Source organism: Sparus aurata, chromosome 19 (assembly GCF_900880675.1).
Source record: "Sparus aurata chromosome 19, fSpaAur1.1, whole genome shotgun sequence".
Lineage (NCBI taxonomy): Eukaryota > Metazoa > Chordata > Actinopteri > Spariformes > Sparidae > Sparus > Sparus aurata.
Window position 1 is genome coordinate 5197833 of NC_044205.1, and position 18208 is coordinate 5216040.

At 40.9% G+C, this 18208-nt stretch overlaps 1 protein-coding gene across 4 annotated transcripts in view; it reads right to left on the reverse strand.

Moving 5' to 3' along the window:
• arhgef4 (Rho guanine nucleotide exchange factor (GEF) 4) overlaps positions 1-18208 on the reverse strand; it is a 149583-nt gene that overhangs the window by 114646 nt on the left and 16729 nt on the right. The window contains exon 1 of one of the 4 annotated variants that reach the window (XM_030397621.1): positions 14354-14448. The exons of 2 other annotated variants lie outside the window; for them this stretch is intronic. In XM_030397621.1, coding sequence (XP_030253481.1) covers positions 14354-14431 — 78 coding nt within the window. In that variant the 5' untranslated portion in view covers positions 14432-14448. Of the gene's footprint in view, positions 1-3430; positions 3485-14353; positions 14449-18208 lie in introns of those variants that run through there. One more of the 4 variants, XM_030397622.1, reaches the window with a different exon arrangement.

An 18208-nucleotide genomic window follows, 5' to 3' on the forward strand; every position in this document is an offset into this window, starting at 1 on the left:
ACATGTTTTCCTGCGACCTCACTGAAAAACCAAGAATGTTTTATGTAAATATCAATAAGTTAATAACAGTTTAACTATGTGTCACAGGATGCCTCTTCATCGAGTGTGTTTGCTGAAGGCTTCAAGCTTCCACATCACACTTATATAAGTAGCATAGTGATTCACTTGCAAACTAGTTGTGACTTCAGAAAATCCTGCTGCTTCATCCATGTGTTCCTCTCCAGTAAAGCTCCAGCAAGAACTCCTAGATTCCCAGTGGACAGAGGCACAGGGTGTGGATCACTCACTGAAATCCAGCTCAGAGCTCCACTCACATACCTCAGGCCTGAATCACACTGCTGTGACATCAGTCACCAACCAATTTACACTTTTTAATTATACTCAGTTAAAAAGTAATACTATTTATTTACTTATCACTTGGAATCAAAAGTAACTGATGGAACTTGTTATAGTACTATATTACTTACTACCTCCAAGCGATACACACCCTGTTTAGCCAGCTCTGTTTAGAACAGATTCCACTTTATTGAAACAATAATGAAAGCAATCGCCGCAGCTTCTCAACTTGATGACCTCAGTTGTCATGTACATGCTGTGCAGCTGTATATTTTCGAACAGGGGAAAAATAACCATCCTTGCATTCTATTTTGATCGTAGTCTGTTTTTGTGACATCTCCTAAGTGGCTTTGACTGACAACAGATCAACTGGTCAACAGCCAAAAAGTGCAGTGTATTTATTGGGAAACTACAGATCTCATTCCCACTCATTAGCACCGCCACTAAGCAATGGAACAGTCTGGAAAATGGAATGCTCCCATGCGAACTGATTACATTCCATGCAGTCCATGTCCCTGCGACCTGCAGTTACATTTCTGGGGAGGTGTTTGTCAGGAAATGGTGTAGGGCAAGCACTTCGCAGAGGCTACGCTTCAACAATTAGCCACATCCCAATCTTGGTTTGAGGAAGAATGTTAACAAGGCTTTATTCATCTGCCTCCATCATGTTTATATATCTGCTCAACTGCTATGACATACAGTGATTACATCTGTTTCACAGTGATCCTTTTGATTTTGAGGTCTAGTTCTTTTATGATCAGGCATCTGACAAATGGGGTCTATTTTTTATCATTATTAATGTGCTAACACAGCAATGTTGTATAAATTAGATAGTGATAATTAGATGAGTGTATAACATATTGAAATATTAATGAGACAAGTTTAAATATTTGCTTCCGGTAAATTAATTTTTAATTAATCTCAAAATCAAAAATAATCTTTACAATTATCAAGACATTAGTCATTACAACTCTGAAAAATGTTGGGATGCGATGTTAAATGTAAAGAAAACCACAATTAAATCATTTCGAACATTCCACAACTTTTATAGTCTTTTATTGTCCTGCCATCAAATTTAGAATAAGCATATATTTACAAAAGACAATGACAAAAACATAAAATATATTATCTCCTATTGATCGATGATTTATTGATATTTTGGCTTTAAAAAGTAGGATAGAAAAAGTATATAAAAGTGAGAACACCATGGTTCCAACATGGTTTCTGATTTCAATGAGCAGAGCAGAGCAGACTTAACACATATAATCCATAGATTCCTCTCAAACAATAAACAACAAAATTCTAAAGGCAACCTTAATGTAAAAAGAAAACTTCATTCCTGTCCTAGTATGTCAATTTAGGCACAATAATGAAATCATGACAGTAGTTCATATATAAGATGATGATAAAACACAATATCTGCACATGAACCTGACAATGACATGGCCTGTCATTATCTCATTCATCACCTTACCCCAAAGGTTAGCCAGGTCTGGCCTCTTAACACCCCTCTGGATTCTAACAGTTCAATGGTTAGTGGAAGGTTGTTCCACAGTACAGTCTGCATCAAACAAGGAGCTCTGAGCAACACTGTTCACTCATGAAACCTTGTGTGAGCCCATGATTGAGACGACATTATACCCAAAGTGATGCACAGGGGAGGTTTAGTTTACCATCTCTCTCTCAACAGTGCTGTAAATCCTAATAGGTGTCACTTTATTTTAGTGTTAATGTAGACAACCCTACACAGCTCAGTGTCGAGTGTGAAGTAGTTTGGAGGAGCAATGGTGCTGAGAAAGTTACAAGTGGCACTCCTGAAGGCCAAACACTCATGCTGCTGCACTAGCATTATAATGTTTGACGTAGTGTCTCTGTGGTTTTCAGTGTGTCGCAGATGTTCTAACAGCTCATGTGTTCACTGCTGTCAAAGCCTCCATCCTCAACAGGCTGACAATACCCTCATGTTAATTATATTTCCACCATGTTTAAGCATTATTTTAACTTACTGTTTTAGTTCAGATATTTTTTCAGCAGTAAAACAAGCTGCCAGTGTCCAACAGCAGCTCAGGATAGACGGGAAAGTCCAAGAGGCCTCCTGGACCTGCGCAGCAGCTCTTCACTGCATGTGATAAAAGCAAGCCTCAAAAGGCAGCAGCACATGTTCAAAGGACGACACTGCAGTGTTTAAGAAAAGATATCCTGATTACGTTTTCTCTTTCACTGTCATCACACTGCATGGATTACAGCTGAGATTGGTTCCTAGCAGGAATTGTGTAAAGCGATGACGATGATCTAGAGCAGGGGTCTTCAACGTTTTTCAGGCCAAGGAGCCCCAAACTGATGGAGAGATGGAGCCGGGACCCCCTACTATATATACACAGTAGAAAATTATGTTTTATATTAAACACTATAAACGTACCTTCTTATTGTGCATTCAGTACTAAGCTGTTCAAATAATACACAGGTTCATATATTCATGTTTGCAAGCCGCCGCCATCCATAACATAACCAATGCCAGTATCAGCATTGTCTGTCATTTGCATGATAAGCATGCATACATGCTACTCATACTGACATTACTATTTTAAACATAAATGTGGAAATGAAATTGAGCCACTGCCAAACATAAACATACCTGTTGTCTTACAGACAGTTCTGAGCTGTTAAAATAATGGATTCATGTTTTATTTTTGTTAATTCAATGCAAATCCAAACCTCTGATAATTATCTGTATCAGCTCCTACCCTTATCAGCTGCCACATCAGCTGCAGGTGCAGCTTCCATATTTGCACGTGTTCATGTTTATGTGTATTTAAAGACATTTAAATTTGTGGGGTAAAAAATATTTGAAAAAATATTTTAAAAATGTCTAATCGACTGAAAAATTCACGACCCCCCTGCAGTACCTCTGCGGACCCTCTAGGAGTCACGGACCACCTGTTGAAGACCTCTGATCTAGAGGCAGGAAGTTCTGCAAAGCATGAGACAGAAGTAACCACGTTCCTCTGTCAGTCAGTGTAGTGAAACTACACAAGATGAACCAAGACCTGCATCTTTCTGTTCAGCAGACTTTAAGCAAACTGAGAAGGCTTACCTGGAAGAAAGTGCGGAGGAAATACATAAAACTTAGCATTCTGGAAGAATTCAGTCAGTGAGCAACATATAGCCGTCTCCCTCCTCCTCGCCCCTCCCCAGGAGTGTTCTGCTGCCCCGCTTCAGTTCTCTGGGTCTGTGGCAGCTCCAGCTTCACAACCTGTTACTATTTTAAACAGACTTAGCCCTGATCACAGCGGCAGAGAAAGAGGGAGGGAGGAGAAAGTCCTGCCACAGGAGTTACTTAATACTTAGAGCTTAACCAGCAGAGCCCCACACAGGTGGAGGGCCCTCCTGTTCACGCTACATTCTGAGCTAAAGACACCACCGCATACATCTTTTATACATACAGTGTTAGAGATATCTTGAATCTATAAAGAAGTCTTTAAGAAGAATGTCTGTAGAAGCAATTCTAATGCTTTGACATTTAAATCCAGACTGGAGAAATAATAGACGATGAGGCCAAACTGGATCAGCTCTTCAATCCCAATGATCAATATCACCCAAACTTCCTGATCCTTTCTTTAATGTACTCTGTGGTGTTGAAGAAGATCCTCTGCTGTGTAGCATAACTATACTGCAACAAATGCACTGAACGTTGTTGTAATTAGGGATGCACCGATCCACATTTTTTCACTTCAGATCCAATCCTGATACCTGAATTCGGATATCTGCCGATACGATATTATTCCGATAACAGCTGATCAGCGGAGAAAGGTGAGTCCATGGAGACAATTGTTCAGGTGTGCAGCCTTCAAATTTGGTAACACAGCCCCGGAGCTTGTAGGGACAACTTGGCTTTCTTTTTTCAAAAGAAAAAAGCAGTTTTGCCAGGGATTGAGAAGCGGTGATATTCACGCCAGCGTCCTCTCGCATTTTAAATGTTTATTTGTGTTAGTGGTGTTGTACATCGCAAGGGAGCTTCCGCCTCTCTGAATAACGGCTTGGCAAACATTGTATTTTGCTGTCTTGCTTTGCGGTGTTTCCAGTGTAGAATATTTCCACACAGCGGACATGTTGGCTAGCCACAGTGCTGCTCAATGCTAGCCTGCTGGCTGGCTGCAACTAGCTGGCTGCAAACTGTGGAATGGATTTCCTGAACGGGGGCGTGTCTCATAACTCTGTGTCTCATTGAACCACGCCTCCGTTCAAGAAGTCCATTCCACAGTTTGCAGCCAGCAAGCAGACTAACCGGCAGGAAACACTTGAGGAGTCATTTCAGCAGACAACGTTAAAGCACAGACACGGCTCATGGATCGGATCGGAAATCTCCGATTCGTGAATTACGTTGGTATCGGAGCCGATGCCGATACTGGATCAGATCGGCCCCTCCCTGGTTGTAATTCCCACAACTGCAACAGACTGATCTCTGAACCACGGCCTTCTCTGTAGATGATCACATCACTTCAGTTTCTGGAGTTGCCTTCTCCTGGTTAAATTACATTCATATCATTTTCATGTATGATCAACATATCATGACTATTAGTTTTGAACATTCAGTTACTGTATTGAGTAGTCCTTGAAAAATACGGTGCAACGGCTTTATAAAAATAGTTTGTATGTTTTCTCATGTCAGTAGCAGAAATTAAAATTACCAGTATTTTAATCGTCACCAAATGGCAGCAACAAATTTCCCCAAACTGTGCAGACGGCAGGGATTGAATCCACAGACTACCAAGCAGTGAGCCTACTATCTGACTCACTGCCTGGTACATAAATGAATTTGGTGAGTCGTGAGGCCTCATCTTTGGAGAACAGGATGCAGTTTATTATTGATGGGTAATGCAGAGGGCAACAAGTCTATGCAATATCTATTATCAGCACTAGTAAATTCAGGTGAAGTCGAATCAAGTATACCGGTATGAACTACTGAGGGGTCTCAGCAGTAAGCCCATAAAACACCTGCACTGTCGCCACCAGCAATGTTTAAAGGGGAAATTCATACAAACTCACTTTTATGGTGCTTGCACACATAGCTAGAGTACAGACCCAACTACAAACTGTGAAATAAGACATCCAAGTCGTTTTTTTGTGAGCTGCCTTCTTATTATGTAACGTGTAGGCTCATATGAATAATATTGCCCCCAGACTGAGCACCTCCCCCCATACGCCAAAAAGACCTGCTGTCAGTGGCAACCACCTTTTAACATATGGAAAATTATTAAACTGATATATAACTTCATATAGGCTAATTATTCAAATATGAGGTTGTTAATTTCGGCTACCAAAGCTGATACCAACGCTAGTTTATGGAACAGATATGTATCAAAGCGTTACAACTTTTGATACCAGAATGCACAAACTCCACTGTTCTCCAACCAAGGGCTGAGTGAAAACAAAGGGACAGGGACTGTGCTGCTCCATCACACTAATATGCAACCCAACAATGTGGTTCACTTTTGACTATCACTCAGACTCCTTTAACCCAATCACTTTTATATATATTATTATTTTAACACAAGGGTTTTTTAGTTGAACAAATATTACAATTTCACAAATTATTAGGTCGTGGCAGACATCAAATTTGATATAAACTTGAAATATACAGTAACACTAATATCCTACAGTAGAGCAGATAGATAGATAACTTTATTAATAGCCGAAGGGAAATTAGTTTATGGTAGCAGTGAGTATATTCAAATACAAATACAATCAAAATACAAGGACAAATATAGAAACAATAAAATACTATATACACATTATAAAAAACAATAAAATACTTTATACGATAAAATGCTTAAGTAGCTAAATTAAATACATAAGGTGTGAGAGGATAAGGTGCAGTATTCACACTAATAATAATTCAAAGCAAATTATTTGAATATGCAAGGTATAATTTAGCCATCAATTTTCATATCACGGCACACCTTGAAACCACTATACCACTACAGTCACAAATGTTTCAGGAAAACCAACTGTACATGACACATGATATCATCAGTGACACAGACAGTGTGAGATAATGCCAGGCAGAACTAGGATCAGGTGCAGTCTGCTGTTTGAACAACATACTCTGAATATTTCCTGAACATGTTGGACACCTGTACAGTTAGGTGATTTAGTTCGGTTTAGTTCTACAAAGGGCAAAAAGTGGAAAAGCAAACAGGACAAAGACAAATTGCACCCCCTTCTGTGAAAAATATAGAACTACAACTTATTTTTCTTCATTTGCCCAGAGAAACTGAGCTGAGCACCATTTATCACTGCACTTCACTTTAACACCGAAAAAATGTTCACACCGATCTATCGATCTATCCATGCAGGCAAATTACTTACAGTTTAAAATCTCCTCCTAGCTCACTATTGTGAGTGTGTGTATGAGTGTGTATGTCTCTGTGCATGTCTGTAGGGGTGGGAGGGTTGGGTTCTTTTAATTTTCTTCTCTTGATTTTATTTGCTGTTTCTCTTTTTCTGTTGTTGTTTTAATCTCTGTAAGGCACTTTGAGCTACTTTTCTGTATGAAAAGCGGCATACAAATAAAGATTGATTGATTGATTGATTGATATTGATGAATCCCAACACAGAACACAGGTGGCTTTCAACAGTGAGCTGGAGGAAATACTTTTCCCCTTTAATTTACTTTGGCCTGGCTCATAGCTGATTTTCACACAACTCTACTATGAAGAATGCAAGTAGTAAGTAGTGCATGAACACAGACTTTTTAATTTATCTGCTGTGACAGTGAACACAATACAAAGCCTTTTAAGTAGCTATTATGCTTATCCAGCCATGTGATGACTAAGGAGGCTACAGTAACTCAACTGCCTCTTCATAGCATGCACTTTTCAGTGGCAGCAACAACATGCTGGCCTTTTCTTCACACAGTGGGAGAAGCTCGCTGACCATAACAAACCTGACAACTATGCTCAATACACAGATTTCCCACAAGTTGTTTTATTTTAATTAGTAAATAATACACTTTTGAAAAGTACATTATTAAAAACAAAAAACCATGTGTATCGATAACAGGACTAATAACATTGGAGCTTCTTAATGATACAATCTTTAATAATATAACCCAGGTGACTGTTTAATACAAGATTTCAGTTCCCATCCCAAATATAACTCAACTTTCAGCAAGTTCAACCTTTCACCTGCATCATATGGATTTAGCTGAGCTATTGGAACAAGTGCATATATAATCACATGAACTCAGTAGGGAGATCTGAATAATGATAACAGATGTATTGCCTCCAGTGTTGGTAAAACTGTGGTAACAAAGTTGGGGATTGTATGCAGAACATCAGCTGCTTGAAAGTGCTCTCCTAACCGAGGCTGGACTCTTTGGATGTCAGTGCTGTTTGCAAGCACCCCCACTGAGGGAGCAGTGGCTATCACAGGACCTCATCTGGCAAGATAAAGGGGTTGTGCCTAACTTTATGTAGGGAGGGGATTCTAACAAACATCTACTACCCATCTACTACTATTATTTGTTTATGTTTAGTACAGAAGTAATAAAATGTAACTCAAAGTTGTGTCACTGACTACATTTTGTAAAATACAATTAGTAACTGTATCAGTATACATTTTGAAAAACAACCTTCCAATGCTGACTTTATCCACAACGGCTTCATCAATCACATAAAAACTATCAACCCACACATTAAGTTCAGCTGGAACAGGATGGTAAGCTGTTGTCTTAAGAAACATGTTTTCATGTGAAGGCTTATGGGAACATAACCGCCACAGCACAAGAACCCATTCTAACTTAGCGTGGCCTTAAAAAAACTCTAATCATCACTTACAGTCCAATGTCAAAGATAAATGGTAAGGAGCATCCCACACATACCACAAAATTTTTTTCAATGTGGAGGAGTGTGGAGACAAGAACATGCAGCGTGTCCAGGAGAGTACTCAGAGCTAACAGAACAGGAGCGGATGATAAGTATCCGGTTCCGACTTCAGACCAGGACAGAAATGCTTGCTTAACAGGGACCACCAAGAGCATCCCATTGGGATTCCCCAGTGTTTTGTTCCATCCAGGTGTTGTTTGTTAATAATTCCAACTGTGTTGTGCTGTAAATCCCTAGTCTGCACAGGGAGTATTATTATTAAAACTGACTGTGTGATCTATGCCGTTCCTGTGTCTGACTTCCTGTCTGGCTTGATCTGCTCTGTGCAGCTTGACATAGCTGCTGTCTGCTTCCGTCAAAAATGAACTCTGCACGTACTCTCTGTGGAGCAGAGTGGAGAGCTGCTCCTGGGACACTGAAACATGTAGTGGCGCGCCTGGTGGAGCCATGGGCATTGTCTAGAACGGATGCTGTCAGCTCGGGCAACCATATCGGTGGAATCACAGGGTTACATGGCTGAACTGTCAGAAGCCACAAAATGTGACATGGAGTCGGCACTTACCACAAACCACCATAACATCTCTGCTGGTACACCCTAAAAATAGGACACCCCAGAGAGGCAGAGAGGAAGACTACTTTTAAAGACTACTACTACTAAAGAGTTACATACATGGTTACAGTGTTCATACCTAGGGGGCACTGAATGTTTCTACATTTCAACAGAAATGCTGACTGAGAATTAGTTCTGAAGAAGGTCCTCCTACAGACTAACAGGGATTGAGTGAAATACAGCCAATTTGAAAATGTGCAGCTGCCTGGTTTCTTCTGCATCACTAAAGCCAGCCATCTCCAGGGAGCTGCAGCCATGACTAAGGCTATTCTCTGACAGCCCAACTTTTCTCTTCCCAGAAGGCTTGAAATAAATGGCTGTGCTCTGGCCAGGCTGCCCGCTGCCTGTCAGGATTACAGAGAGAGAGAAACATCGCTGTGGTTTAAGAGCCACATACGTCCCATTTAGACATTTGGCACCTCAGAAGTTGGACAAAACAAAACAGGTTTGGATTGATCAGACAGACTGAGTCTGTCAGCTGAGAGATTCAGCATATGTTACCAGTCAGAAACTTCTGAATGATGTGCTTGATTTACAAAGCAGCTGGATAGCAATAACAATATCATGTTTAAAGACAAAATGTTTAAACTACAGGAGATTAAACTGCTAATTTGCAAGATTCTTGTGTTTTATCTGTAATCATCTGCTGTATGTAATCTGTGTTGGACAGTAAATTCCAAACTTTCTGTAATGAGGCATAGTTTGTAAAACTATGACTTACAGCACATGCAAACGAATCTTTGGTCTGAGAGGACAAAAACTGAGCTTGGAATAAATTAAACAAAACAACAAATATTAATAATCCCCTGGCTAATGGCATCAATGTGACACATGGTGCATTCTGTTGTGTCAATGATTCTGCCATATTGGGCTCTATCACATACGTACAGGGAGCTAAAATAATGCCTTCTCCTGAGTAAAAATTACCTCAGATTCATCTTCCAGCACGACAATGACCTGACCACATATCAGAACAAATCTCAGTATTCAGTAAGGTGCTTCTGTTAATTTCTTTAAGAGGAACTCACAGCTGCAGAATTAGGCCAAAACAGGTTTAATGACTGCTCATGTCAAGACCCCTCTGCTTGGTGGCAACCACAATGTCTTAGGCTCCACTCGAGCTTGTCAACCAGAAACATGGCAACTATTTCCCAGGTTAATACCTTGTTCTCATGTGTTCCTTTGTTCTCTGCTTTGAAAAAAGCTTTTTTTCCAGGAATTTCAATAAGCAAAGAAAATTAACTTAACAAGGGAGGTTAAAAAAAAATGTAAAAGAGGCAGATTGCAATATTAATAGAAATATACACTGTTCAAAGAATTAAGGGAAGACTTAACCATCACAGTATAACAACAAGTCAGTTTAACTTCAGGGACATCAATCTGTCCATTTAGAAAGCACAAGTGGTCAAATGGACTACTGGTAGTAGTCACTAATGTCACTACTGGTAGCATGAGGCCATACCCCCTGCCCAACCTGAGGAGCACTGCCAGAGCCCTACAAAATGACCTCTGACAGGCTACTGATTTGCATGTTTCTGACCAAACTGTCAGAAAGAGACTCCATGAGGGTGGTATGGGGGCACAATGTCCTCTAGTGGGACCTGTGCTCACAGCCCAGCACCATGCAGCTAGATTGGCATTTGCGTGAGAACACCAGAACTGGCTAGTCCACCATCAGGACCCTGTTCTCTCCACAGATGAAAGCAGGTTCACACTGAGCACACGTAACCGGCGGGAAGCCTGGAGACGCCGTGGTGAACATTGTGCAGCCTTTTACATCAACCATCATGACCGGTTTGACAGTGGGTCAGTGACAGTTTAGGGAGGCATATCCTTGCATGGTGGCACAGACCTCCATGTCATAGCAAACAGTACCCTGACCGCTGTTAGCTACAGAGATGAAATCCTCAGAGCGATTGTTAGACCTTACGCTGGTGCAGTGGGCTCTGGGTTCCTCTTGAATCTTGATGCAGGACAATGCTCGGAAGCACTGAGGGCATTGAATGGCCCTGCTTGTTCCCCTGACCTAAATTCAATTAAGCACCTATGGGACATTATGTATAGGTGCATCCGACGATGGCAAGGAGCTCACTGATACCCTGATCAAGGGCAAACATAATAATATATTTTTTAGTTGAATCTTTGAAAACAGTCTATGAGTGTCAGAATATCTTAGTATTTGGTATGTTCCCTTTTTGCTTTAATGACAGCATGCATGAGAGCTGGCATGGACTCCATAATAATGTGCAAAACCTGATAACTCATGTTATCCCAGCATGATCTGACAGTGTTCCACAAAGCTACTTGTGATCACAGAAGGCTTGGCTTGCTCAGTCTTCAAGTGCCCCCATAAATGTTCAATGTGGTTGAGGTCAGGTGACTGTGGAGGACAGCCCATGACAGTCAGGACTTCTTGGTCTTCCTTGGTCTTCAAATTGTTCTGTCAAAGGTTAGAGGTGTGCTTGGCCTCATTATCCTGCTGCATTATGAATCATTCTCCACAAAGATCAAACCAGAGGGTGGAGCATGTCTCTAAAGAATTGAGTGGTGCTTCGCCTTGTTCAGGGTGTAGTCTAGTCTGTGCAGGTGTCCAACTCCAGAGGAGGCATAACAGCCCCAGACTTGAATCTGCCCACCAGCATCTTTCACTGTGGGTTTGAAACACTGTGGTATCATTCTCCCTCCTGTTCATCTCCTTACATACACCCTTTTGTTACTGACATATATCTCAAACATATACCCAGTAATCCACTGGGAAATTTAGGCATTTCTTAGTCCACCTCAAGTGTTTGGCCTTGTTTCTCCCCCTGAGACATGTTTTAGTTGTTCTCGCAGACCACTTCTAAGACAGACCTCTTTTGACAGGAATTTCTCTCATTCAAGTCCTGTGTTCTTTATTCAGCGAATTCTGTTTCTTGGATGGGGTTGCTTTTCGGTCTCTCAGGGAACTAAGCTTGATGTACTGACCTTCAGATGGTGGGTTTACTTTGGGTCTACCTGATCGTGCTTTAGATGCAACTGATCCAGTTTGTGTTTAGCCTTTTAGAGTTCCATGCACTGTCCAATTAGAAACCTTTAATCTAATTATGATTTGACATTTAGAATCTTAAGGATTTTCAATCTGGCGTTAGCCACAAAACCCGGTGTATATAAAAGGATTCATTTCATCCATTGGCATTGTTGCACAATCGTACCCATTTGCACTGAAGGAACAGAGACCTGCGGCCTCATTTATAAAAAGGAGAATCCACAATAAATGTTTGCATATGTACAAATGAGGAAATGTTAACCAAAAATATTCTGTTTTACAAAACCTTACATATGCTGCCAGTGTTTATTGTTTAAAAAATACCAAATCAACTAGGACTTGGATCAAAGTCATATGCCACCCTCTCCACACCATGTTCAATCATATATGGTAAATGCAAAGTGCCTTTTGAATGTCTTTTCACAACTAGGTTTCTAAAAAGAAATTCACAGTCAACTTGAGTTGATAATGATAGTTGCTTTACTGTGTTGTATTGTACATACTGGCAATCACAATGAAAATTGATCACCCACTGCAGTAGAGGTCTATGGTTTGCCAACTCTACCCTTTACTGAGACACTTCTGCTTTCAGTGTGCAATGCCAGCCTTCCCCTTTAACCACATACTAAAAAAAAAAGCTGAGACCTGTTCCCAAACAAGGTGTCATCTCTAACACAATGTGGTCACAGGTTAAGACCCAGAGGTCAGGTGACTGTTAACACATGACTTCATGTGTTCAGCCTCACTGCAGTAATGATGCTGCAGGACTGCCAGCAGCACGACACACACAAAACTATTATACTCTGTCTTTCATGCCACTGAAAACACCTGTCAATGGCAGAAGGGGACAGAGTGGATTTTCTAGAATATTTCCCATTGGTGGACAACACGGTGGCCTTCATGCAGCTGTAACATGCTAAGCTTAAGAGATTAGGCTATCCATATGACAAAGAAGGGCTCAGTGCTAAAAAAATTTCAAATAGTAGCACAGGCTCCGAGTGCAGATAGAAGGGGGGTGGTAAGTCAAGCACACAGGGAGCTTATAGTGTTACAGGCAAGTGTCTAGTAATGAACAAGACCTTAATGGAGAGTAGAGCATGGGAAAAACACTTCTCTATTTTGCTTCTGGTCACAAACAGAAAAACATGCCATAAGCCAGGACTCCAGACAAAGCTTCCCTCGCTAACATTGGCTTAATAGCACTAAGTGAAACGCTGTGTAGTGTTATCAACACATTAACGCTTGTGTGAAGAGGAAGAGGAAGACACCATTTCTTATGAAATGATAAAACAATGTTACAGTATTGACTATAGGCCTGACTCTTGGAAGCTGTGTTGTGAGTTTAGCCTGATTTAAGCTCATTGGATATATAATTGTGCATTGTAATTATTCAGTGATAATCCAATGATTGTCTTAATGGAATATCTATATGATATATTCACAGTATTGTATTACTATTCTTTACTGTTCAATATGGCAACAGTCTGGCTCGCACCAACCCAGTGACACTATGCACCCATCATAATGTGAAATACAGTGTGTGCAACCCTGCTTTTTGACCTCATCCCACACTTGACCCTTGCCCTTTCAGATGAGTATATGCAGGACATATTGCACGCTCCCTATATCCTCGACTCTGTCTTGAATCAAGCTCCCATCAGGAGCTACTGGCTTTAAAGCAAATTTTCATAGTGGCCAAAATGAGTAACTACAACCTCAGGTGTTGCACTGTGGCCCCAAAATACTTTTTCCCATAAGCTTACATTGTAAAAAAAAAAAAAAAACAGCTGTATAACAGTGGATACATTTATTTGAGCATTACAACCCCAGTGAAATCATTCGTTTCACTATGTTAATGTCAAGCAATTTGGTCCAATTATATTAGGAAAGCCTAGATGAGCAGCATGATTAAATCACTTAACCTCTATTCAAGCTAGCTTGGTAGTAACCCACAACATGGAGGAGTGGGTATTTTTATACCTGGGAAGTCAGTTCATGATCCACTGAGTAGCTTTCATAGAAATGAATGGGCTGTACCTCCAAAGCCAGCACCATTCATAAGCTAGCCAGCCGCCTGTTATCACAGTGAATGATCTCCTGTAGTTCACCGATAACCAAGAACAACATGGCGACCAGGAGAACCATCAGTTTAAATCTGACTGGACTGATCAATTTAGTTTTATTTACGTGGTCCACTCCACTATTAAACCCATATGCTTAACATGCATGCAGACTGTAGCTGCCAGCACGCAGAAAATCAAATATGTGTGTCTTGCTAGTTTTAGTGCCAACTACCCTTCAAAAGATCTAAAAAAAAAAAAATAGCAAACATGCTAACATCATACAAGCAGTCCGTTTCTACTATGGATAATAGTGGAACACAAGAGAGTGTGACAGAGGCATCATTGCTGATTTCATGGACCGTTGCTAAAGCTATGAAGCCATTTGAACCAGAAGAGTAAAAGCTCTTGTGTATTTTTCCAGCCTACTCACCAATATGAAGAAAGCAGAAGCCATATCACAAGCCATGGACTCGTCCAGTGACCCATACAATGTGGAAAAGCTGTGCATGTTTGCAAGATTATTTGAAAGGAGGACATTTCGGGAAGAGCTTCTTTGTTTGTTTCCTCTGCCTGGGCGCACATCCGGGGAAAACATCTTTAATGAGTTTGCATAGTTCTTTGAATATAATGGCTTGGATGTGATCAAAATTGTGTCAGTTGTCACCAATTGGGTTCCGTCAACGGTGGGTCACCACAAGGCCTTGATACAAAGGCTTACTTGCATTTTTCACAAATTGGTGCTGTACACTAAACAGAGTGAAGAAATGAAAGTGGTGGTGATACTGTGACAGGACTGTTTAACTGTATTTGTGTCCGTTGAGCTTCATCTCGGTGTTGTCTGCTTCAGTGATGTTTAATTCTCTTGTGTAAGGGACATATTAGTTATATTTCTTTCTGCACCACAGCCATGGCTCGTTGTGCTGGTGTGTTTAATGTGTACGTGTTGAAATTTAGTGTTGCAGCTGAGTGGTGCACATTACAGCCAGTTAGACTGAATATAATCACTAGACCACCATGATAAAAAGTCAATCCAAACAGAATAAGAATGGCAGAATCTTGTGTTTTCTCTTTACAAGTGAGTGAAAGACATTGGGCCCTCCATCTCCTGGGTAACCAACAGTTACAGGAGGAAACCATCATGCATCTGCTCCTTCATTTGCATAACAAGCATTGCAGGGGCCCGGGCCAACTCTCTGAACCTAAAAGAGCGTTACAGCTTGTGCAAAGAGCCCCTCCACTTATCTCCACCCATTGCATTTTCTGCAAGTAGCCACATAACAAAGTGCTTTGCTTCTTCGAACTGAATTATTGATGAGAGGGACTTGTAAATCAGCTGTCCAAAGAATGTTGATAAGGTTGAGAATGTACCATTAGATCCATTCATTTAGGACCCATGGGCAGGATCTGGCCCTAACTCCCCATAACTGTGTTGCATTTGGTCTCACTATTATGCCTTGGACAAAAAGAGAGTCATTTCCCTGCTGATATTTGGGAGCACTCCAGGGCAGGGTGCCCTTACCTGTTACAGGACATGCAAGGAAAAAGTATTTGTCAATTTTTACAATGTTAGGGTATCAACAACTAAACTAGGTTTGAGTCACTTAATAGTACATTCACAAACTGTTACTATAAAATGGGGTGTGGAGGATGAGTTCAGGAGTCTCAGAGACTGGAGAATGAAGCTGCTCTGTAGTTTGGTGGTATGGCAGAGGATACTTCTGTGTCTTTTGCCAGATGGCAGCAGGGTGAACAGACTGTGGCTGGGGAGGGTGTTGCCTTTTAGTATCTTTGGACTCTCTGCAGACATCTCACTTCACCAATATCACTGATGCTCTGTAGATATGTACCAGTTGTGTTCTGGGTGATTTTAATTGGAGCCCAACTGATTTTTGAGCTGAAGTGAAAATAGACCTTTTCTATGTGGGTGTGTGTGAGTAACATGTAATTTAAACTGATCGTATAATGTACTAATATTGACCTGAAAAGTAACTAGGAGCTAAAGCTGTGAAATAATAAATGCAGTGGAGTAAAAAGCAAAGTGTAGTGTGGAAGTGAAAAGAGTATCAGAAAAAGCCACTGAAATAGGCTACTAAAGTAATGTACAAGTACCTATAAATTGTCTTAAATTACAGTACTTGAGTATACTTAGTCACGTTTTAGCAATGCTTCTCATTAGGCAACCAACGTAGCGTGAAATTACTCAAAATACCACAGCACTGTCTTCTGTTGAGCTGCAGAAAGATGCTCTGATGCTATTAGCTTACATTTTATTCTGCTATGCTAAACTACTACTGTACTGACATACTGTAGCTGTTGCGCTACCTTGCTTACATTGCAAACATGTGATAAGCATGTGTGAGATGATGACAGTTGTCAGAGTTGAGTAAAACATGGGCATGTCGTTTATATACTTACCAGCTTTGCATCTCGCCACCTAGCTCTTAGGTAACAATATGTAACCCCTATATAGTAGTTAAGGGTTAACCACGTCTCTGTTAAGATGTGAACACAGCAGTCCCTGATTTCCCGTTGCTGGGTGAGCCTGAGTCGCACCTAATCCGCTTTATTTTCCTGCGACCTAACATTAGCCAGAAGACGTCTTGGTAGAGTAACAGCTCTTGGTCGAGGGGTCAGATTCACACGGATGCCACCTCTCTTTCCTCTCTTTCTGGGGCATTGCTTTCTGTGATGTTTTGTCCCACTGATCTAGCTGCCTTTCGAGCTGCCACAGATGGAGATTGCCTCAAGGTCCGCTACACTCAGTCCAAACCCCACGCTTCCTTTTTTTCCGATGTTGATGAGTAAATCTCTATCGTATGCAAAGCGAATTATTAAAAGGAGGTACTGGCCCCTGTTTATACAGTTGTGCCATCACCATAGCAGCACACACAGATACACAGACATTAATGGCAGATGTTTTGACGATGTTTGAAAACAATGAGCTATTTGTGTCTGATCTTGGGCAGCATGTACTGTATCTAGGGCTGAGACAATTCCTCAAATGCACTTCTGAAGTGGACACGTTACATGAGGAAGGCATGATGGCGTGGACTGCAAAATGGAGGATGAGAGGAAATAGCGAAATGCATAGTGAAGGGTATCAAGAGTATCAACTTCGGGCTTATCACAAGCTAAAATAAAATGCAAACTCTGTCTGTCTTATGTAAAAATCAAACCATAACTAATGTACCAGGAAATACGGTGGCTAGTTATGAAGTCCCAAATCATACTAACTTTCCCTCAATTAATGACCGCAGAAAATAACAGGCCGACAGTTTGGCAGTACAGTTTAGTTCAGTTCAGTTTGTTACACTTTGGAACAGTTATTTTTGCCTTTCCACTGTCAGAAGCTGTGGATGGTACCGAAAGAACTGTTTCGTATTGTCCTGTTATTTTCTCATCCTTTATTTTAGGTTCCTAGCACAATGATCCAATACTAAAAGGTGGAGGTGAAGGACTGCAGCCCTCTAATAGGTCTGTCGCAACAGCTAGGGTTGTCTCATCCTCTGCACTCTGAAGTAGGATTTCCCTTTGCGCATTGGCAGCAGTTGCCGAGCGTAAGAGGTGATTGGTCAGGCTAGAGCGAGCTAGCGGCTGAAAAGTGAACATGTATGTTAGCAGAGCAGAGGAAAAAATGGTTAGGAATTTGTCAGTTGTCAGTTGGGTGGGAATGTACAGTCCAGGTCACCGTTTGTCAGTTAGTAAATGCAGCAGCTCATTAAGAGTTAAGACCAGTCTCCCCTGTTGTTTTCCAACTGCTGGAAATGTGAAAGAGGTTACCTTGCAGACAGGAGGTAACAAACCCTGCCTATATTAAAAGGCACTATAAGGCAGTGGAAATATACAGTAGATCTGGTATTTTGGCACAGTTACCATGGCAAATTATCTAACAATTTCTATTTATTAAAATTTTTGCTGAGGTACTTCCCGGTAACTGTAGAAGTACCCTCCTGTGTGTGAAGCTTTATAAGTGACTTCTACAATAAAGCCTGGTCAAGCTTCAGGATCAATGAGACTCCTTAAAATGTACCATGACTGGAAAAATACAAATACAACAGTAGTACTACAAAAACTCTATGAGATTGGCTAAGATTTGTGTGTGTTCTTTATGATCCCAATAGGTCAGACTGTATGGTCCAAGTCTTAATGAGAACTGCCACTGAGTGCCAGCTAGACTTTGTCAAGACCAACTGGATGGTGAGAGTAGACGCTCCTCCAAAGCTGACCAGTGAAGCAAAGCTCATTAATATGTTGTGTAACTGTGGAAATATTACCCCATCTGATC